This window comes from Pristiophorus japonicus, chromosome 1, assembly GCF_044704955.1.
Source record: "Pristiophorus japonicus isolate sPriJap1 chromosome 1, sPriJap1.hap1, whole genome shotgun sequence".
Lineage (NCBI taxonomy): Eukaryota > Metazoa > Chordata > Chondrichthyes > Pristiophoridae > Pristiophorus > Pristiophorus japonicus.
This window is the reverse complement of record NC_091977.1, coordinates 417536340-417558986: the sequence shown is the minus strand read 5'-3', so window position 1 is coordinate 417558986 and position 22647 is coordinate 417536340. Positions and strand designations below refer to the sequence as shown.

Below are 22647 nucleotides of genomic sequence, written 5' to 3'. Positions count from 1 at the left end.
TTTAGAGTCCACTACCGTAAAGACTGATACAAAATGTGTGTTTAGAGTTTCTGCCATCTCCATGTTCCCCATCACTAATTCCCTGGTCTCGTCCTCTAAGGGGCCAACATTTACTTTAGCTACTCTTCCTTTTTATATACCTCAGGAGTAGAAACTCTTGCTATCTGTTTTTATATTTTGTGTTAATTTACTTTCATAGTCTATCTTCCCTTTCATAATCATTTTTTTAGTCATTTTTTGCTGGCTTTTTAAAAGCTTCCCAATCTTCTGTCCTCCCACTAGTTTTGGCCACTTTGTATGCCCTTGTTTTAAATTGGATACCATCCTTTATTTCTTTAGTTAGTCACAGATGGCATCTTTTCTTTTGAACCCTTTTTTCCTCACTGGAATATATTTTGAGAGTTATGAAATATCTCCTTAAATGTACGCCACTGTTCATCAACCGTCCTACACTTTAATCTATTTTTCCAGTCCACTTTAGCCAACTCTGCCTCATACCTTCACAGTCTCCTTTATTTAAGCTTAGTACGCTGGTTAGAGATCCAACTTTCTCACCCTCCATCTGAATTTGAGACTCAATCATGCTATGATCACTCATTCCAAGGGGATCCTTTACTCGGAGAATGGTTATTAATTCTGTCTCATTACACAGGACCAGATCTAAGATAGCCTGCCCTCTGGTTGGTTCCGTTACATACTGCTCAAGAACCTGTCCCTTATGCACTCTATGAACTCTTCCTCAACCCTAACCCTGACCAATTTGATTTGTCCAATCAATATGGAGATTAAAATCACCCATGATTATTGCTGTTCCCTTTTTACAAGGCCCCACTATTTCTTGGTTTATAGTCAGACCAACAGAGTTGCTACTGTTAGGGGGCTTATAGACTACGCCCACCAGTGACTTTTTCCTCTTATTATTCCTAATTTCCACCCAAACTGTTTCAACATCCTGATCATTTGAGCCAATAGCATTTCTCACTATTGCAGTGATTCCATCCTTTATCAACAGAGCTACCCCACCTCCTTTTCCTTTGTCTGTCCTTCTGAACAAAATATATTAGGCTCAAAAAGACAGCAAGAATGATAAGTTGGCATTAGAAAAACCATTTATGAATTTTGAAAGTATTAACAAGCACAGCCCAAGTTAAACAGCAGGGCTTTTTCTAAAGGAACATTCCCTGAAACAAGCTTGCCAGTAACTCAATGTAGTGGGAGTCAATTGTATATTGAAAATAATATTTCCAAACTTTAAAGTGTACTAATTGAATAAATTACAAGACTGAACAAGTGGTCAAATAAGAAAATCCTACTGTTAAACTTTCTGGAGAATTAAAAAAAGTTTATTCCTTTCTCACCACAAAACATCCAATATTAAAAATATCCTGCTGTTTAGAGTTGGCTATCTTGTTTAACATTGGGAAAGCGCCTAGCCAGAGATCTCAACTTCCTGTGCAGTAGGTTGGAATGCATTATGCTCTAGATAAAAAAATAGAACAAGGCAATGAATGTACATCTGCTTGTCTTGTCTAGCAGATTTGATGTCACAAATATCACTTGTTCATTAGTTCCAAACAGCTATTACACTTTCTTAATCGCATTGCAGCTCGTAGTAAGGCTGCACTCAGTCCCAAAGGAGATTTTCTTTCACAAATGGAAATTATTGCGAGAAGTGAGAAAATACAAAAGAAAATATGACTTGATAAACATTAACAAATCTTGTTTAGTTTTACAAAAGCAAAATACTGCAAATGCTGGAATCTGGAATAAAAACAGAAAATGCTGGAAATCTCAGTAGCTCAGGCAGCATCTGTGGAGAGGAAACGGATTTAACGTTTCGGGTCGATGACCCTTCGTCATTTGAGCCCAATAAATTTTGTTTGCTCTACATTTTTGGAGTTCCACAATAATTTTCTATTTCCCCGTGTAGTCACAAAATGTTTATAATCTCTTAGAATTCACCTATCTGGTAAGTATCTTTTTGGTTTCCCTGACTTTTCTAGTTTTTTCAAGCTGAACTAGATATCTCCAATTGCCAGTGCCTTTGCATAATTGATTGGCTGCTCTCATTTTAGTCTCATATTCCCAGTACTAACAGAATGTGTAGTGTAGTTTTCATTTCATGCCTCTTGTGCATTAATAAGATAATCAATAAAACTAGTTACATTTTAATTGCATAAAAATTTGAAGGGACTGGGACCAGAAAGCAACAAAAACAAGTCATATATGAAATTTAGCAAACATACCAACTCTCAGGGCTCAATTTTCCCCAGTGATTTGCGAGTTTTTTTTGAGTAGGCTGCTTTTTTTGGCGTATTGAGTCAAATTTTTGGCGTATTTTTTTCTCTCCAAACATTCCCCCTGCGATCTGCGCCTGTGTAACTGACTTAGTTACGATTTTTCTAGGCCAGTTTCTTTTGATGTTCCCTCATGACGTTCCTTCATGTCTGCGCCGGTTTTTTCAATTGTTCGCAGTTTGGCCAACATTTTTTTCTCTTAGGTTAGCCACTCCCAAAAAATCTTCTGCCGAGTTAAGAAAACTAGCGTACATTCACAAATCTCCGCTGAAATACGCCATTGTTTTTAAATCAAAGATTTTGGAGGGAGTCAAGAACACTGTCAAAATCAATAATAAAGTTCAATTTTTTTTAACCTGTCAACGTTGAAATGTAAATTTGTTGGATTTCACAAGTTTTCTCAGTTTTTTTGAAACTCACTCACACGTCACCAGTGAATGTCTTAAAGGCGGCCTGGAGGTTGTAGGTTTGGCCAGCAGAATCGGATACAGTGGCTCGGGGTTCGGCTACAAAACAAGCCGTTTTGGGGAGGGGGGGGGGGAAAGAGAGGAGAGGAGGGAGAGATAGTCGATCTTATAGTTTGTAGCCCGGGGAGGGGGAGGGAGAGCCGATCTTACAGCTTGCAGCTCGGGAAGGGGGACATGTTTACTGTTTGGAGCTGTTCCGTAATGTTGTGTTGTGTTAATGGAACATAGTTCAGTTTTAATGTAACATATTTTATTCAAAAGTTTACAATAACTTAACTTCAATAAAATTATTCTTGTATCAAACTTCTTTAAGATCACTCTTTAAGATCACTTATAAACTTTTAAATTTATATAACTTTCAAAAAACGTTTAATTTGAGAACAGTTACAAACGTAACAACAACAACAGCAAAGAAAGGCTGCACCCATCCCTCATCCCCCTTATTCTCAGACCGCCCGCTGCACTTGGTCTAGGACACTCCATCACCCCTGCCCGCAGGCGGTGGCGCAGTATTTCTGGGCTTGGTAACAAGCTTATTCCTTCTAACATCTCAGGTACTGTGTACCTCGAGGGTGGGGGGCGTCAGCGTCAGATGGCAAGTTGGAGGGCCCGGCTTTGGGCTCTTCAGAGGCTGGTGTGGGGATTGCAGTGGGACTGGCAGATGATTCTGTCAATGGGCGCGGGGTCTGGGCGTGTTCCCTTATTGCAGCTGCCATCTCCAACATGCCGTCCCTCATGCACCCTGACGGCGTCTCAGCGGCTTGCAATATTCCCTCCCTCATGGCCAGTGACATGGTTTAATAAGAACGTAAGAAATAGGAGCAGGAGTAGGCCATACGGCCCCTCGAGCCTGCTCCACCATTCAATAAGATCATGGCTGATCTGATCATGGACTCAGCTCCACTTCCCTGCCTGCTCCCCATAACCCCTTATCGTTCAAGAAACTGTCTATTTCTGTCTTAAATTTCTCCTCATCTCAGTTTTCAATGGGCGGCCCCTTATTCTAAGATCATGCCCTCTAGTTCTAATCTCCCCCATCAGTGGAAACATCCTCTCTGCATCCACCTCGTCAAGCCCCCTCATAATCTTATACGTTTCGATAAGATCATGTCTCAATCTTCTGAATTGCAATGAGTAGAGGCCCAACCTATTCAACCTTTCCTCATAAGTCAACCCCCTCATCTCCGGAATCAACCGAGTGAACCTTCTCTGAACTGCCTCCAAAGCAAATATATACTTTCGTTAATATGGAAACCAAAACAGCACGCATTATTCCAGGTGTGGCCTCACCAATACCCTGTATAGCTATAGCAAGACTTCCCTGCTTTTATACTCCATCCCCTTTGCAATAAAGGCCAAGATTCCATTGGTCTTCCTGATCACTTGCTGTAGCTGCATACTATCCTTTTGTGTTTCATGCACAAGTACCCCCAGGTCCCGTTGTACTGCAGCACTTTGTAATCTTTCTCCAGTCCCAGCACTGATCCCTGCAGCACCCCACTAGTTACTGATTGCCAACCAGAGAATGAACCATTTATCCCGACTCTCTGTTTTCTGTTAGTTAGCCAATCCTCTATCCATGCGAATATATTACCCCCAACCCCGTGAACATTTTGTACTAGTTCTGACTTTCCCTCCCTCATGGCCACTATTCCCTCACTGTTGGTCCCGGATATCGTTCCCATTTCTCGTGAGAGTGTTGTTACTTCTCCCGACAGTCCCGCTACCTCATCACTCACCCGACTGATGGTGTCCAGGAGTGATCGGGTAAGGTCAATGCTCTCCGCACTCAACGACATCATCTGAATCACATCTGTTACATCCTGTATCGCAGGAGAGCATGCTCGCGCTCTCCTTCCCCTCCTCCCCATGGGTGTGGCTCGCACCACACCACTGGAACCCACAGCCTGGGACGGTGGGGCCCTGGGTGTGCCTCACTGCACCACACCACTGGGACCCGCAACCTCGGAAGGTGGGAAACCATGAAATGTCCCACCAACACTCAAACCATTAGTCACGGAAGGGGCTGTCACCTCCATGAGCGGCACCTCCTCCATATTCAGTACAACAGTGGGAGCTTCATCCAGTTCCATCCCCATGTTCTTGGTCTGGAGGGTGGGATTGAAAGATGTTCTCCTCTTCACACTCATCCTCGCCTGAGTTCGCAGAGGCGGGAGTCCGGGGACGTCGGAGGAGAGGCCTATAAAAAGGCCCAGCGGCAGTTCGAGCGGGGAGTTCGAAGAGGCTAGCTGGTGCAGCTGCAACAGAGGCAGAAGGTAAACAAAGAAGTAGAAAGAAATCGAAAGGTGACATCACAGCCAAGGGGATAAATGATTGGTGAGTAGTTTTTTTTAATTTTCTTTATCAGTAAGTAACCTTTAGCATTGTTGTTGCCAAATTAAGTTAATCTAAGGGTTAAGTCATGGCAGGAGACCTCGGACACATGTTATGCTCCTCCTGTACTATATGGGAAGTCAGGGATGCTTCCAGTGCAGGTGGATTCACTCTGGAGCATGCACGATGCTGAGGATGTTGTGAATAACACGTTTAGTGAGTTGGCCACACCGCAGGTAAAGGGTACATAGTCAAATAGGGGATGGGTGACCAACAGGAAGAGCAATGGAAGAAAGGTAGTGCAGGGGTCCCCTGCGGTCATCCCCCTGCAAAACAGATACACCGCTTTGGGTACTTGATGGGGATGACTCATCAGGGGAGAGCAGCAGCAGCCAAGTTCATGGCTCCGTGGGTGGCTCTGCTGCACAGGAGGGCAGGAAAAAGAGTGGGAGAGCTGTAGTGATAGGAGATTCTATTGTAAGGGGAACAGATAGACGTTTCTGCAGTCGCAACCGAGACTCCAGGATGGTATGTTGCTTCCCTGGTGCAAGGATCAAGGATGTCTCGGAGCGGGTGCAGGACATTTTGAAAAGGGAGGGTGAACAGCCAGTTGTCGTGGTGCATATAGATATAGGTAAAAACCGGGATGAGGTCCTACGAGACGAATTTAGGGAACTAGGAGCTAAATTAAAAAGTAGGACCTCAATAGTAGTAATCTCAGGACTGCTACCAGTGCCACATGCTAGTCAAGAGTAGGAATCGCAGAATAGCTCAGATGAATACGTGGCTTGAGGGGTGGTGCAGAAGGGAGGGATTCAAATTCCTGGGACATTGGAACCGGTTCTGGGGGAGGTGGGATCAGTACAAACCGGACGGTCTGCACCTGGAACCAATGTCCGAGGGGATTGTTTGCTGGTGCTGTTGGGGAAGGGTTAAACTAATATGGCAGGGGGATGGGAACCTATGCAGGGAGACAGAGGGAAATAGAATGGGAGCAAAAGCAAAAGATAGAAAGAAAAGTAAAACTGGAGGGCAGAGAAACCCAAGGCAAAAAGTAAAAAGGGCCACATTACAGCAAAATTCTAAAGGGGCAAAGTGTGTTAAAAAGACAAGCCTGAAGGCTCTGTGCCTCAATGCGAGTAGCATTTGGAATAAGGTGGACGAATTAACTGCGCAGATAGCAGTTAACAGATATGATGTAATTAGCATCACGGAGACATGGCTCCAGGGTAACCAAGGCTGGGAACTCAACATCCAGGAGTATTCAACATTTAGGAAGGATAGACAAGAAAGGAAAAGGAGATGGGTGGCATTGCTGGTTAAAGAGGAAATTAATGCAATAGTAAGGAAGGACATTAGCTTGGATGATGTGGAATCACTATGGGTGGAGCTACGGAATACCAAAGGGCAGAAAACGCTACTGGGAGTTGTGTACAGACCACCAAACAGTAGTAGTGAGGTTGGGGACAGCATCAAACAAGAAATTAGGGATGTGTGCAATAAAGGTACAGCAGTTGTCATGGGCGACTTTGATAGGGCTAACCAAACTGGTAGCAATGTGGTGGAGGATTTCCTGGAGTGTATTAGGGATGGTATTCTCGACCAATATGTCAAGGAACCAACTAGAGGGCTGGCCATCCTAGACTGGGTGATGTGTAATGAGAAAGGACTAATTAACAATCTTGTTGTATGAGGCCCTTTGGGGAAGAATGACCATAATATGGCAGAATTCTTTAATAAGATGGAGAGTGACAGTTAATTCAGAGTCTAGGGTCCTGAACTTAAGGAAAGGTAACTTCGATGGTATGAGGCTTGAATTGGCTAGAATAGACTGGCAAATGATACTTAAAGGGTTGACGGTGAATAGGCAATGGCAAACATTTAAAGATCACATGGATGAACTTCAACAATTGTACATCCCTGTCTGGAGTAAAAATAAAACGGGGAAGGTGGCTCAACTGTGGCTAACAAGGGAAATTAAGGATAGTGTTAAATCCAAGGAAGAGGCATATAAATTGGCCAGAAAAAGCAGCAAACCTGAGGACTGGGAGAAATTTAGAATTCATCAGAGGAGAACAAAGGGAATAATTAGGAGGGGGAAAATAGAGTATGGGAGGAAGCTTGCTGGGAACATAAAAGAGATATGTAAAGAGAAAAAGATTAGTGAAGACAAATGTAGGTCCCTTGCAAGTCAGATTCGGGTGAATTTATAATGGAAAACAAAGAAATGGCAGACTAGTAGAACAAATATTTTGGTTCTGTCTTCACGAAGGAAGACACAAATAACCTTCTGGAAGTACGAGGGGACTGAGGGTCGAGTGAGGAGGAGGAACTGAAGGATATCTTTATTAGGCGGGAAATTGATGGGATTGAAGGCCGATAAATCCCCGGGGCCTGATAGTCTACATCCGAGAGTACTTAAGGAAGTGGCCCTAGAAATAGTGGATGCATTGGTGATCATCAGTCTATCGACTCTGGATCAGTTCCTATGGACTGGAGGATAGCTAATGTATCACCACTTTTTGAAAAAGGAGACAGAAAACGGGTAATTTTAGACCGGTTAGCCTGACATCAGTAGTGGGGACAATGTTGGAATCAATTATTAAAGATGTAATAGCAGCGCATTTGGAAAGCAGTGACAGGATTAGTCCAAGTCAGCATGGATTTATGAAAGGGAAATCATGCTTGACAAATCTCCTGGAATTTTTTGAGGATGTAACTAGTAGAGTGGACAAGGGAGAACCAGTGGATGTGGTGTATTTGGACTTTCAAAAGGCTTTTGACAAGGTCCCACACAAGAGATTGGTGTGCAAAATTAAAGCACATGGTATTGGGGGTAATGTACTGACGTGGATAGAGAACTGGTTGGCAGACAGGAAGCAGAGAGCTGGGATAAACGGGTCCTTTTCAGAATGGCAGACAATGACAAGTGGGGTACAGCAGGGCTCAATGCTGCGACCCCAGCTCCTTACAATATATATTAATGATTTAGATGAAGGAATTGAGTATATTATCTCCAAGTTTGCAGATGACACTAAACTAGGTGGCGGCGTGAGCTGTGACGAGGATGCTAAGAGGCTGCAGGGTGACGTGGACAGGTTAGGTGAGTGGGCAAATGCATGGCAGATGCAGTATAATGTGGATAAATGTGAGGTTATCCACTTTGGGGGCAAAAACACGAAGGCAGAATATTATCTGACTGGCGACAGATTAGGAAAAGGGGAGGTGCAACGAGACCTGGGTGTCATGGTTCATCAGTCATTGAAAGTTGGCATGCAGGTACAGCAGGCGGTGAAGAAGGCAAACGGTATGTTGGCCTTCATAGCTAGGGGATTTGAGTACAGGAGCAGGGAGGTCTTACTGCAGTTGTACAGTGCCTTGGTAAGGCCTCACTTGGAATAGTGTGTTCAGTTTTGGTCTCCTAATCTGAGGAAGGACATTCTTGATATTGACGGAGTGCAGCGAAGGTTCACCAGACTGATTCTCGGGATGGGTGGACTGACATATGAGGAGAGACTGGATCAACTAGGCCTTTATACACTGGAGTTTAGAAGGCTGAGAGGGGATCACATAGAAACATAAAAGATTCCGACAGGACTGGACAGGTTAGATGCGGAAAGAACGTTCCCAATGTTGGGTAAGTCCAGAACCAGGGGACACAGTCTTAGGATAAGCGGTAGGCCATTTAGGACTGAGATGAGGAGAAATTTCTTCACTCAGAGAGTTGTTAACCTGTGGAATTCCCTACCACAGAGAGTTGTTGATGCCAGTTCATTGGATAAATTCAAGAGGGAGTTAGATATAGCGCTTACAGCTAAAGTGATCAAGGGGTATGGAGAGAAAGAAGTAAAGGGATATTGAGGGAAGGATCAGCCATGATCTTATTGAATGGTGGTGCAGACTCGAAGGGCCGAACGGCCTACTCCTGCACCTATTTTCTATGTTTCATTGAATCATCTTCTGCATTGTCAGGGTTGGCCTCAAGTTCTGCAAAATATAACAGAACAATCAAATGGTTAGCAGCAGAGAAGGGGGCAGGATGGACGGTGAGTAGGCTCACACATCGCAGGCCAGGCAGCAGGTTGATTTGAAGGGCCACGATGAATTTGCAGGACTTACCCTCTCCCTCGAGTGTGGGCCCAGCTTGTGCAGTACTGATTGCTTTTTTCAAGGCAGGACCCATCAAAGCAGCGACCCTCTCTCCCAAGGGGGTCAGTGCGTGCAGATTTGCCAGGCCTCCTCCTGTTCCAGTTCTTTCCCTTTTGTTGTGTACCACTTTCCTCTGCAAAGATGAAAATGTAACTTTTTAAAGAGAGGGTGTCTTTCTGCTGGGTGGGACATGTACAGCTGGTCACATTTACAATTGCATTGAATAAATGAAAATATTACTTACACTAACTACTTGACCAAGGTCCTGCCATTTCTTTTTACACTGGCTTCCAGATCACCACTGCGCAGTAATTTTCTGCAACTTCCAGCGTTTCTTCATTTCTTTTGGTGGAACTTTTGTGACCTCTGCTGGTGTCCGGCTCCTGCCATCTGTTCTCAATCACAGTAACTAGTGCCTCCACTTTTTCCAGTAAGAAATTCTTGGTCCTTGCTCCGCGTTGCATCTTGTACTGCTCCAGCTGTGATTTTTCCAGTGCTCTTGCAGCACTCCTTCTCACAAACACATACAACTGGCTCTTTAAAATTGGCCGATTGCCAAATCCGAGCTGTACTGAGCAGGCTCGTCCATTGGAACGACGTCAAAAACGTAACTTTTTTCCCCGCACATGCGCAGAAGGTACGGCTTTGTTTTTTGGTGCAGACAGCAGGCTCCACTCCCCCCCCCCCCCCCCAGGCGACTGGACACGCTGCGCGGTGCCAAATTCGAATTATAGATCGGGGAAACTTTGGCAAAATATTTCTGCCGCATTTCTGGCCGAGAAAACCTGGCGTAACTCTGGCAATACGCCAGAAAACGGGCTTGGGGAAAAATGAGCCCGTAGTTTTCAATTATCTTTATGGCTACCATGAAGTAGCACAAGCTTAACACTATTTGTTCGTTTACAAAATGGTGTGATTTCTTGAATTACAAATTTGTATCATTTCTGCTATTACTAGCTACAATAATGAGACATCTGTAAAAGAACCACATTTGCAACAAAACAACCATGTTTGTAATGAAACACAAAAAACTTGCACATTATAGATCACAAGAGGAATGCAAGTATTGATAATATTACAATTGCCAAAACAAGGCAATGTATTTCACATACTTTGGAATCTAGTTTTACCTTTTGCAAAATCAGTCTGTATGTTTTCAAAATGGATTTTCTTTTTTAAAAAGACATGATGCTTCTGTAGAACTGAATACTTTAATGGCTCCAATTTCTATCCCTTATTTATACATGGTGGGAGACTGTTGCAGAAATTTACTGCTCATTGAGCAAATCACATTAAGCAAGGGTATGGATGATTTTATTAGTACCTCTGGGAAAGAGTTCCGAAGTGGCAGCCAACAGCTAAGGCCAATCACTCCTCCAAGTTTCTGATGTGTTGTCAGAGCTGTATACAATGACAGAGCTCCTCCCTACAGAATACAGAATAAATTAAACCAAGAATTAAATCACTGTTAAATCTCATTATAACAAACTATTCATGTTAACGTTTTCCAGCTAAATCTCTGTTCTAGTTAAAGCATCTTCAACTTTCATTAAAAGGCATGCTGGCTAACTATTACTTTGTTGATCCATGTCTGTAATGGTTAATGACTACGTATTAGGGAATAGTAATAGGAAATAATTCCAATTTTCATTACAAATTCACACACTGGATTTTTAAAATTCAAATTCTCATTGCATTATACCATATTACAAATATTAATAGATCTCCTAGCCATAAGCAGTAGTTACAAGCATTACTTATAAGCTTAAGATTAAATATGCCTAGTGTAATTTGCGGATGAATTTCTCAAATTTTACCATTTCAGACTAGTGGTCCTTGGAGGTTTACGTATTATTTGGTAGCCTATGGATCATATTCACACAGAAATTCTTTTGCTATTGCTGGGGCTCTTGAGTTTTACACGACACGCAGTAAGGGTAGAGAATGCAGGTTGACACAGCCTCTAATATAGTTTCCTTTTCATGAATACTGTACACTCCTAATGACAATTACTTTCTACCCAGAGACATTTATGTGCAAATATATGTGCTACCAAAAATGCACAAGAAAAGCAGTATCTGTTATAGGAAGCCTTTGCACGAAGGGAGAGCTCCAGCCTACAAGGATGTTGCTCAGCAACTTGCACAGGGAGTCAAAAGAGGATCAAAGAGGTAATTATTAAGAGGGTCCTAAAGGAGCTTCATAAAAAAGTTATGTCTTACAAATCTAATTCTATTTTTTGAAGAAGTTACAAAGTTGGTGGATGAGGGAAGTCCAGTAGATTTCCAAAAAGCTTTTGATAAGGTACTGCATAAGAGGCTTCGGTACAAGATTGAAGCCTCAGGTATTAGTGGTGATATATTGAGCTGGATTCAAAACTGGCTGGCAGGACATAGGCAAAAAGTAGTTATCGATGGAATTGGATCTGTTTGGAGACCAGTGGTGTCCTGCAGGTACTATTTTTATTAATGATCTGGATGTAGGTGTTAGGGGCACAATCTGCAAATTTGCAGATGATACTAAGATCTGTGCGAGTGTTGGAACTTTAGATGATGCTCATCTGATTCAAGCAGATCTTAATGTGTTGGGAGATTGGGCTCAAGACTGGAAAATGATGTATAACTCAGTTAAGTGCAGTGTTATGCGTGTGGGCAGGGCAAATGCTCAACATTCACGCACCCTTCAGGGAAAAACATTAAAGATGGTGAAGATAGAAAGAGATTTGGGCATTCTAGCGCATACATCCTTAAAGGTACATGAGACAAGGCATACTGTTTTGTCCTTGTATAAGACCTTAGTCAGGCCGCACTTGGAATACTGTCTCCTCACATGGTGGGTGATTATTGAGGCTTTGGAGAGGGTGCAGAGGAGGGCCACTAGACTAATCATCAGTTTAAAGCATCTTAGTTATCAAGATAGGCTAAAAGAGTTGTGACTCTATACCTTAGAGAAGTTGAGAGAGAATTCAAACAGGCTGCATTTAGACAGGCTGTGAAAATTCACAGACAACAAGTCAGAGATGCTACGTGAGTGGTAACATGTTGCATTAAGTCATCAATCAACTTGACATTTTAGGACCCTTGGGTAGCGAGCCAATTAAAAGGTTAAAAGACTATTAATTGAGCCAATAAGGTCAAAGAAGGCGAGTTCTTTTCTGTAAATTGATCCAGGTATAAGTACAGCCATTTTGACCATGTGGTCTCAGAAGGACAAAGACTGGCTTAAAGCCAGAAGCTTGTTGCTCTCTGCCAGAAATAAAGTTACATTAAAACTACAATCGGAGTTCGTATTTCATTGGAAATTAAGAGATCTAACAATTTTGCCGTCACGAACACGATCGCTGCGGAAAGAAACTGAATTTTGGACATCGGACCTACATACTGAGGTAAGGGCTCCTCTTTATAAAAAAGTCCTCGGTCAAAAGTCTAAATGCGCCTCTCCTTCTACGCGATTCCGAAAGCCTCCGGTTTGCGAACCCTCCAGTTGGTAGTCGGCTCGAGGTCCCATAGACGTCTAAACTTCGGCGGTGTGTTAGTTAATTAATCACCGACCTATTGATCGGCTGGAAAGCCTACGACTCGAGACCCCAGTAAAGAAATCAGTATTATGGCAACAAGAGATAAGAGCAAAGAATTGGCTACAACTGTTAAAGGTGGGCAGGCACCATCTGAAGTTTCGCTAGATTTAATTCTCGAACAGTTGAAAGAATACATAGAGCAACAATTCAATTTATCTAAAACCTATATTATGATCGAACAAAAGTACGGAACCTCCAGAGGACAATGGTCCTTGGACGAGATTAAAAAGGTCTTGGGAAAAACGACCCGTATGAAAAATAAGGAGCGAACTAGATGGTCCCTAGCGGTTATGGGAAAGATCCGAAACCGGAATGAAATTATAATGCGTTCCCAACATGATCGAGAACTGACCAGTACAAAGGATCAATTGTAAGCTGTTTGTGCACAGCTGCGACAGAAAAAACTTGAACTTGAAAAGCTGGAAGCGGATGTTAAAGATCTTAAAGGTGAAATTAAAGAATGGAAAAAATCATTAGGTCAAGAGACAGTAATAGGAAAAGGAAAATGTATCGGTCAATTCCCAGGGTACCCATGTTTGGATAAATTAAAAGCGCAAACCCGAAGACACGACCAAGGACGATACAGGGTCGGAGGATGAAGAATTAGGGGTGCGTTTTGCCCCGTTTAAAAAAAGACGAGTTGAAGTCAAATCAGAAGAGACTGCGGATGAGGGCGGAACCAAAAAAACGAGGAAAAGGGTGTATGCAGAATACTTATTTCATGATCCGGCAGACCCAGAGAAAATTGATAAATGGTCCAAGGGATTGCCCAATCCAAAGAAAGGGGGAGTAAAAACGTGGGAGCAATTGGACCGCTTAAATATATATCAACTTCATCCCTGGGATGGAGTGCAAATTTTGACCATAATGGTGCCAAAAACACAGGGAAGAAAATTGCACGACAAGGTAGAAGAAGCTTTGGGGCAGGATGAGCAAGAATTAGATGCAGGATGGGAGGCGATTAAACACTAGCTGCAAGCCTTCAGTCCAGCTAAGACAGACTGGGGAAAAATTGCAGCCTGCCAAAAGAAAGGAACAGAGGAGGTCCTGGAGTATGACGAGCGGTTTAGATGCACGTGGCTAGAACATTCGGGTATGAATAATACGGATGAGGAAATAGATGAACAAGTGTTTGGACCCCTGAAAGCAGCTTTCGTGGCAGGTCTAAAGCCAGAACTGTCCAAAATGCTTAAGGTAATGTTACCGGACTGGGAAGGTAGAGGAACTACCTTTGCAGCATTGGTGGATCGATGTAACCAATTAGACTGGGATATGGGAGCTAAAGTCCGAGCTGTACAGGCTATGGGATGGAAATCCCAGGATTCCGATAAACAGTTATTAGGAAAATTACCCGGAAAATGTCATTATTGTGGGAAAGAAGGTCACTGGGCCAAGACGTGCAGGGCCAAACAGAAAGGTCGTGGCTGGGGAAGAGGACGTAGCCAGGGATACAATTCAGCCAACAAACCAGGCTTGTCGCAAGATAAAGACCTCATAGAAGCATTTAAGCGACTGACAATACAACAACAGGAGTTGTTACTTGGGATAGCAAAAAACGGTTAGAGCCCACCCTGGCCCCCCCTCCTCGCACTAATACAATAGAGGGGAGATGGCCTATATATAACTGTGAGGGTGGGCGATAAGGATGTGGACTGTTTTTTAGACACAGGGGCGGAATTAACATGCTTACCCCTACAATATGGAGACTTTTTGCCGTTGGATGGTAGGGCACGTACAGCCTATGGAGTTGGGGGCCATAAAATGGAAATTAAAAGGACAACACCGGTACTTATAGGGCTGGGTCCACATGAATTAACCACGCCGGTCTGGATAGGCCCAGTAGATCAACCCCTTTTGGGAATGGACGTTCTAATCCAAGTAGATTCATCGTTGCATTTGCGAGAATTACCTCCCCTGTCATCCTTGGTCATCCAATATGTAGACGATATCCTGCTAGCTTCAAACACGGAAGAACAGCATGAACAAGATTTACGAGCTTTGCTGGACCACCTTCGGCTGAAAGGACATAAAGCCAGCATCGACAAAGCACAAATATCCCAAGAAGAGGTTGTATACCTGGGACAAAAGATTTCACAAGGAAAGAGAGAACAGGATAGAACTGCAGCCATTCGGGCTGCTAAAAAACCCACCACTTTTCAGGAACTAAGGTCTTTTTTGGAATTGTGTAACTTTAACAGAAATTGGATTGACTCCTTCACACAGCTTGCTCAGCCACTGAATGATATTTTAAAGGGGAAACGTGCCTCTAAAGAAGCCATCACCCTCACTAAAGAACAGCAAGGGGCCTTCCTGAGTTTGAAAAAGGCTTTGTGTTCGGCACTGGCTCTGGGAATTCCCGACAGTGGTAAGCCATTTACCCTGTTTGTCCATGAGAAAGAAGGATATATGACAGCTATACTGACAGAAGAACATGGGGATCGGCAAAGACCTATTGGCTATTATTCGGCAAAACTGGATGCGGTAGCCCTCGGATGGGGAAGTTGCCTAAGGGCCATGGAAGCTACATGTCGAGCGGTAATGACCACTGCGGGTCTAGTCTAGTCCTCGACCAAAAGCTGATTGTCAAGTGTCCCCACACCGTACACGCTTTGCTGTCTATGAATAGAATGTCTCAGGTGAAGGCAGCAAGATGGACCCGCTGGACAGCAGTTTTGGAAGCTCCTAATCTCCATATCTTCCGGGCCAGCCCGGTTAATCCCGCAACTACGCTCCCGATGTCAGAATCGAGGGAGCAAGAGGGGGGAGAATGTGAAGAGCATGACTGTGTGGAGATTTTAAAAGAAACAGAAGAAGCAGCCTTAGCAGCAGAGGAGCCTCTACACAACCCAGACCTCATCTTGTTTACAGATGGTTCCTCCTTTGTTGACAATGGTACCAGAAAAGCAGGATGGGCAGTTACAACCTTATATGAGGTAGTGGCAAAAGGATGTTTACCCTCAGGAACGTCAGCACAACAGGCCGAGTTACGGGCCCTGTCAGAAGCATGTCGAATAGCAGAAGGACAGACAGCTAATGTCTACACAGATTCGCGTTATGCTTTTGGAGTCGCTCACGACTTTGGTCTGTTATGGCGGAAAAGAGGATTCCTCACTGCTGTTGGTACACCTATCCGAAATGGAAAAGAAGTCCGAGACTTACTGGAGGCCATACAATTACCTCAGGAAGTGTCCATCCTGAAGTGTGAGGCCCATACCAAGGAAAATACCACAGCAGCACAGGGAAATGCCCAAGTCGACCAGGCAGCTAAAGATGCCACCTCACAGGGCGTTCCTCCAGAAGAACCAACACAGATGTGCAGATTGAAAGTACTCAGGACTCTGACACGAGACCTTCAAACAATGCAAGGCGAGTGCTCCCGAGAGGAAAAATGGACATGGATTGAGGCAGAAATTAAGCTATGTGAAGATGGTGTCTGGAGACAAAGAGTTACCGACAAGCCAGTCGCGCCACAAGCGCTTATGCCTTTTTTAGCCCAACAGATCCACTCGTGGGGACACTTGGCCTCACAACAGATGACGGCACGGTTCCAGAAAAGCTGGTGGGGTCGGGGATTTAAAAAACATGCCCAGCTGGTAGCAGACCGCTGTGTGGTCTGCCAGAAAAATAATTCTGGACCCATCACGGTAATGTCCCAACTGAGGCACCCTGCCCCTGTCGGACCATTCCAGCATCTGCAGGTTGATTATATATCTCTTCCTTCATGCCAAGAATACACTAACATTCTTGTCATGGTCGACAGATTCTCTAGATGGGTAGAAGCTGTCCCAACTAAAAGAGCCACAGCCAATCACACTGTAAAGGTCTTGTGTAAGGATTACATTCCCCGATGGGGAGTCACGAGTAGCATTGACTCAGATCAATGAGCACACTTCACAGGTGCTGTCTGCCAAGAAGTCTGTAGGTTACTGAACATTACGTGGGATTTACACTGTCCTTATCATCCATAATCATCAGGACAAGTAGAACGAATGAATTGAACTCTGAAACAACGGCTTGCCAAATATCACCAAGAAGGAACACCATGGCCCCAGGCACTACCAATAGTGCTATGTAGCATTAGGGCAACCCCGAACAGAACTACAGGTCTAAGCCCATTTGAAATTATAACAGGAAGACCCATGTCGCTGCCAAGAACTATCGATTTACAGAAAACTGATGTTCACTTAATGAGTGACACTTTGTTATCATACTGTCAGAACTTAACCAATGCTATTAGTTCTGTTTCCCGACAGGTATCGGCAGCTTGGGGTAATCCACCCGAAGGAGGACACGACATCATCCCGGGAGTCTGGGTGTATATGAAAAAGTTGCATAAAGAACCTTTGGGTGCCAAGTGGGAGGGACCTTATCAAGTGTTATTGACCACCCAGGCAGCTGTTAAAGTCCAAGGAAAGAAAGCCTGGATCCACGCTTCACACGTTAAACGAGCACCCGTAACTAAGCTGAAATCTATAAGGACAATTACTTTTTGCGAAAATGTATAAATTTACTGTATTATTGATTGTAGGTATTCTAGGCATAGGCCTACTTCTTACTAGCCGACCCTCTGCACCAAAGGGAAATAGTAGAGTAGCAAGGGAATTACATGTAAATACATTTTTATATATGTCATACATTTATGCCAAACAAGGTAACATTTCTAGTTGTTGGGTGTGTGCGCATATTCCTATTCACTCAAAGGGAGGGATTCCCTTGAGGCCAGTTCCCTTGAATATCTCGGAAATGGCCGAGTGGATAATTAATCAAAACAAAACAGGCAATGCGTTTCACGATATGGAAAACTGGGCACGTAAATGGAAGTCAGCAGGTTACAATCTGACTACCTTTGAAGGGGGATACCAACCGTGCTATAATAATTCCAAATGGCCCCCATTTTTTGTTATCACTAATACAACGGGAATAGGAAGACCAGGGGAATCGGTCTGTCTGATTAGAAACATCAAAGGAGGCCAAAATATGGGGTATAGTAACTGCTCCCGGAATTATAACATAATCAAGCCACTGAACCGTCCAAACTGGGCTGATGTGGGAATTCTTAACGTAACGGGGATTCTGAATAAAACAGATGGAAAAGCCTGGACAGGCCCCGGAGTGTTGCTGACAAAGAAACAGCTAACATTCATTGCCTATAATGGCACCTATTGGGTGTGTGGCCACAACGCCTGCCCCAGAATTGGACAGGATCCTGCTATTTAGCCTACATTGTGCCATATATGTATCATATAAAGTCACTGTCGGAACATTTACACTGTCCTAAGAGAGCTAACTCAGAAACAGAGAGGTTCTTTGCCATTCTGATCCCCAGGTATGGGACCGCCAGACTGGCAAGGGAATCCATTAACATGGCATCTGTTGTGGAACGGGTCGCCAATGATACCTCAGAGGCCCTAGTTAAAATCAATGCAGAAATGGTAGCAATCCGCACAGTAGCCCTACAGAATAGACTGGCCCTTGATTACATCCTGGCTGAAAAGGGAGGTACTTGCGCCCTACTCGGAACTGAGTGTTGCACATATATCCCAGATAGCTCTGAAGAAATTACCCACTTAGCGGAGCATATCCAAAAGGAGGTAGAAAAATTTAAGCAACCCCCATCATTCACTTTGTGGAGTGGAGCCACTGAATGGCTAGATTCAATAGGAACTTATCATTGGTGGAAGGTTTAATTCTATTTGTTGTAATTGTTTTACTTTTATATTGTTTGTTTATGTTGATTAAATGTTGTTGCAACCAGGCGGCTGTAGCTGCTGTCCCGCATGTGAGACACCTTGCAGGTCCCAGCAGACCATCTGTACGTGGCACAGGGGTATGTTCTGCTTAAGGGAAGGTTGTTTACTGGTTGAACTAAGATACTGATTTGGATTAAATTGGAATAAGGTTAATTAACCTACTAAAACCAGACTTCCATTGTGGCCACGATGGAACTTGGATTGGTGTAAATTTGTGTGGAAGCTACTAGTCCGGACATGTGGCGAAACACATCAACAAATTTTGGAAGGAAACTCTATTAACATGTATGAAATTATTTTGTAGAATGTTTAACCAGTGATACCTGATGTTTTATGATTCAGCTTGTGAAAGAATCAAAGGGGGGATTGATAGAGAATTCAAACAGGCTGCATTTAGACAGGCTGTGAAAATTCACAGACAACAAGTCAGAGATGCTACGTGAGTGGTAACATGTTGCATTAAGTCATCAATCAACTTGACATTTTAGGACCCTTGGGTAGCGAGCCAATTAAAAGGTTAAAAGACTATTAATTGAGCGAATAAGGTCAAAGAAGGCGAGTTCTTTTCTGTAAATTGATCCAGGTATAAGTACAGCCATTTTGACCATGTGGTCTCAGAAGGACAAAGACCTGGCTTAAAGCCAGAAGCTTGTTGCTCTCTGCCAGAAATAAAGTTACATTAAAACTACAATCGGAGTTCGTATTTCATTGGAAATTAAGAGATCTAACAGAAGTGTAGGCTTAGAGGTGAAATGATTGAGGTTCATAAGATAATGAAGGGAATTGATTGTGTTCCAGCTGACAGTTTATTTCAATTGAACAGATTAGGCAGGACCAGGAGTCACAAATTTAAGTTGTATATGGTCAGAGCTAGGTTAGGGAGGTGGTTCTTTTCCCAGAGAATAGTGGACCTCTGGAACAGGCTGCCGTCTCGTGTGGTGGACGCGGATTCGCTGAATTCCTTCAAGCGAAAGCTGAATTTGTTTCTGGCTGGGGCGGAGATCATCACTTACAGAAGGTAGGTACTGCAGGGAATTCAGGGCTAGAGTAATGTCGATAGCCTAGATGGGTCGGAGAGGAACTTCCCAGGTTTCCGCCCACCCTCGCCACCCCCACACCAACTTGGTCTGTTTTTTAAAAATCTTTTTTTGTCTCTCTCAGATCACATGGTTTCGGATGGGGTGGAGTGCATATGTTGCAATACACTAGGTATCGCAATTGTACACTGGGACAGGCTCAATGGACCAACGGGTCTTTACCTGTCCATCATTGTTTACATGTTTGTATGAAAGGAGGAGGGTGGCTTTAGGAATAAATTCCAGAGCATGGGGTCTAAGCAGCTGAAGACATGGCAGCCAATGGTGGGGCAAAGCGAGGTACAGGTGTGCAAGACGCCAGAGTTGAAGGAACAGCGTTCTTGGAGAAACTGTAGGGCTGGAGAAGGTTATAGAGATAGGGAGTGATGAGGCTATAATGGGTTTAAACACAGGGCTGACAATTTTAAATTGGAAACATTGGGGGACCAGGAACTAATGCATGTTAGCTAGCATAGGTGTGATGGGCGAAAATGACTTGTAAGATAGGATACAGACAGCAGAGGTTTGGATGAGTTGAAGTTTACAGAGCATGTAGGATAGGAGTCTGGCCACGTTTGCACTGAAATAGTTGGATCCGGAGGTGACAAATGCATAAATGAGAGTTTCAACAGCAAATCGACTGAGGCAGGGTCGGAAGCGGGCAAAGTTACGTAACAGGAAGTAAGCAGTCTCTGTGATGGAGAGGATAAAGGGTCAGAATCTCACCTCGGTGTCGAATAAAATGGCGAGGTTGTGAACAGTATGGCTCAACCCGGGGGAGATAGAATAAGAGGTAATGGTGCTGGAGCAAAAGAAGCCAATGCTGGAGATGTTTTGGCTATGATTTGATACACAAGAGTGGAACCAAGTGGGAGCAGTCGGCGAGGTGATAGAGATATCTCAATCTACAGGTCCTTTCATTGTACAACAGATCTGTGTAAAACAGCCGATAAGGAAAGTTGAACATATAGATAATAGCTATTGCAAAATATTACCGACTAAGTTAATATGCACGCATATTTATGGGTTTGGTGGATACCTTGATTGGGTTGCAGAGATGTATGCAATTGCTGTTGAAGGCCTGTACCTCCACTGTTTGATGGGGTATGCTGCATGTCCATATAGTGGGCAGGAGGTTGACGGCAATGCACACACATACCATAAATTGTGCTGCTCATAACAGCTCCTGATACCCTATTGTCACTTAGTGAGGGTTCACAGGCCCAACTCGTAACTCCTAATTTGGGGGTGTGAGGGGTAAGAGAAGAGGTAAAAATAAGAACATAAGAATTAGGAGCAGGAGCAGGCCATATGTCCCTTCAAGCCTTCCCTGCCATTCAATAAGTCCATGGCTGATCTTTGATCTCAACTCCACTTTCCCAGCCAATCCCCACATCCCTTGATTCCTCTACAGTCCAAAAATCTATCTATCTCAGCCTTGAATATCCTCAACGACTTGGCATCCACAGCCCTTTCAGGTAGAGAATTCCAAAGATTCACAACTTTGAGTGAAGAAATTTGTCCTCATCTCAGTCTTAAATGGCTGACCCCTTATCCTGAGACTATGCCCCCGAGTTCTAGACTCTCCAGCTAGGGAAACAACCACTCAGCATCTACCTTCTCAATGAGATTCGCCTCTCATTCTTCTAAATTCCAGAGACTATAGGCCCAATCTACTCAATCTCTCCTAATGGGTCAACCCTCTCATCCCAGGGATCAATCTAGTGAACCTTCATTGAACAGCCTTCCAAGGCATGCATGTCCTTTCTCAGATAAGGAGACCAAAACTGTGCACAGTACGCCAGGTGTGGTCTCACCAAATCCCTGTACAATTGTAGTAAGACTTCCTTATTCTTGTACTTTAACTCCCGAGCAATAAAGGCCAACATGCCATCTGCCTTCCTAAATTCTTGCTGTATCTGCATCCTAACTTTGTGTTTCCTGTACAAGGGCATCGAAATCTCTCCGAACACCAACATTTAATAGTTTCTAATCATTTAAAAGATACTCTATTTTTCTATTCTTCCTACCATAGTGAATAACCTTACATTTCCCCACATTATATTCATCGGCCATTTTATTGCCCACTTAATCTGTCTATATCCCTTTGCAGGCTCTTTGTGACCACCTCAACAGCTTAGTTTCCTACCTAGCTTTGTATCATCAGCAAATTTGGATACACTGCACTCGATCTCTTCATCAAAGTCATTAATATAGATTGTAAATACCAGAGGCCCAAGTACCGATCCTTGCAGCACCCTACTAGTTACAGCCTGCCAACCGGAAAATGACCCATTTATCCCGACTCTTGGTTTTATGTCCGTTAACCGATCCTTTATCCATGCTAATATATTACTCCCAACCCCATGAGCCCTTATCTTGCATAGCAACCTTTATGTGGCATCTTATCAAATGTCTTTTGGAAATCCAAATATACCACATCCACTGGTTCCCCTTTATCTATCCTGTTCGTTACATCCGCAAACACTCTAATAAATTTGTTAAACACGATTTCCCTTTCATAAAACCATGTTGACTCTGCCTAATATGATTTTTTTTAAGTGCTCTGCTACCTTTCTTAATAATGGATTCCAGCAATTTCCCGACGACTGATGTCAGGCTAACTGACCTGTATTTCCCCGTTTTCTCTCTTCCTCTTTTCTTGAATTATCTATTTGGAGCTCAGTTGACTCCAAAGTGGTTGACTCTTAAACTGCCCTCTGAAATGGCCTAGCAAGCCATTTAGTTGCTACGAGAAACATTAATAAAACCGGACATGACAACGGCACACCCAGTCCAGTTGGCCCTGCAAAGTCCTCCTCACCAACATCTGGGGACTTGTGCCAAGATTGGGAGAGCTGTCCCACAGACTAGTCAAGCAACACCCTGACATAGTCATACTCTGAAGTTGAAAGGGGACTGAAGTTGCATGATCAGCCATGATCATATTGAATGGTGGCGCAGGCTCGAAGGGCCGAATGGCCTACTCCTGCACCT

General features: G+C 43.7%; 1 protein-coding gene across 2 annotated transcripts in view; it reads right to left on the bottom strand.

Annotated features, from left to right (window-relative positions):
• LOC139275194 (acyl-protein thioesterase 1-like) overlaps window positions 1-22647 on the bottom strand; it is a 248433-nt gene that overhangs the window by 141483 nt on the left and 84303 nt on the right. For both annotated transcript variants that reach the window (XM_070892333.1, XM_070892323.1), the window contains exon 7: window positions 10572-10673. In XM_070892333.1, coding sequence (XP_070748434.1) covers window positions 10572-10673 — 102 coding nt within the window. The remainder of the gene's footprint in view (window positions 1-10571; window positions 10674-22647) is intronic.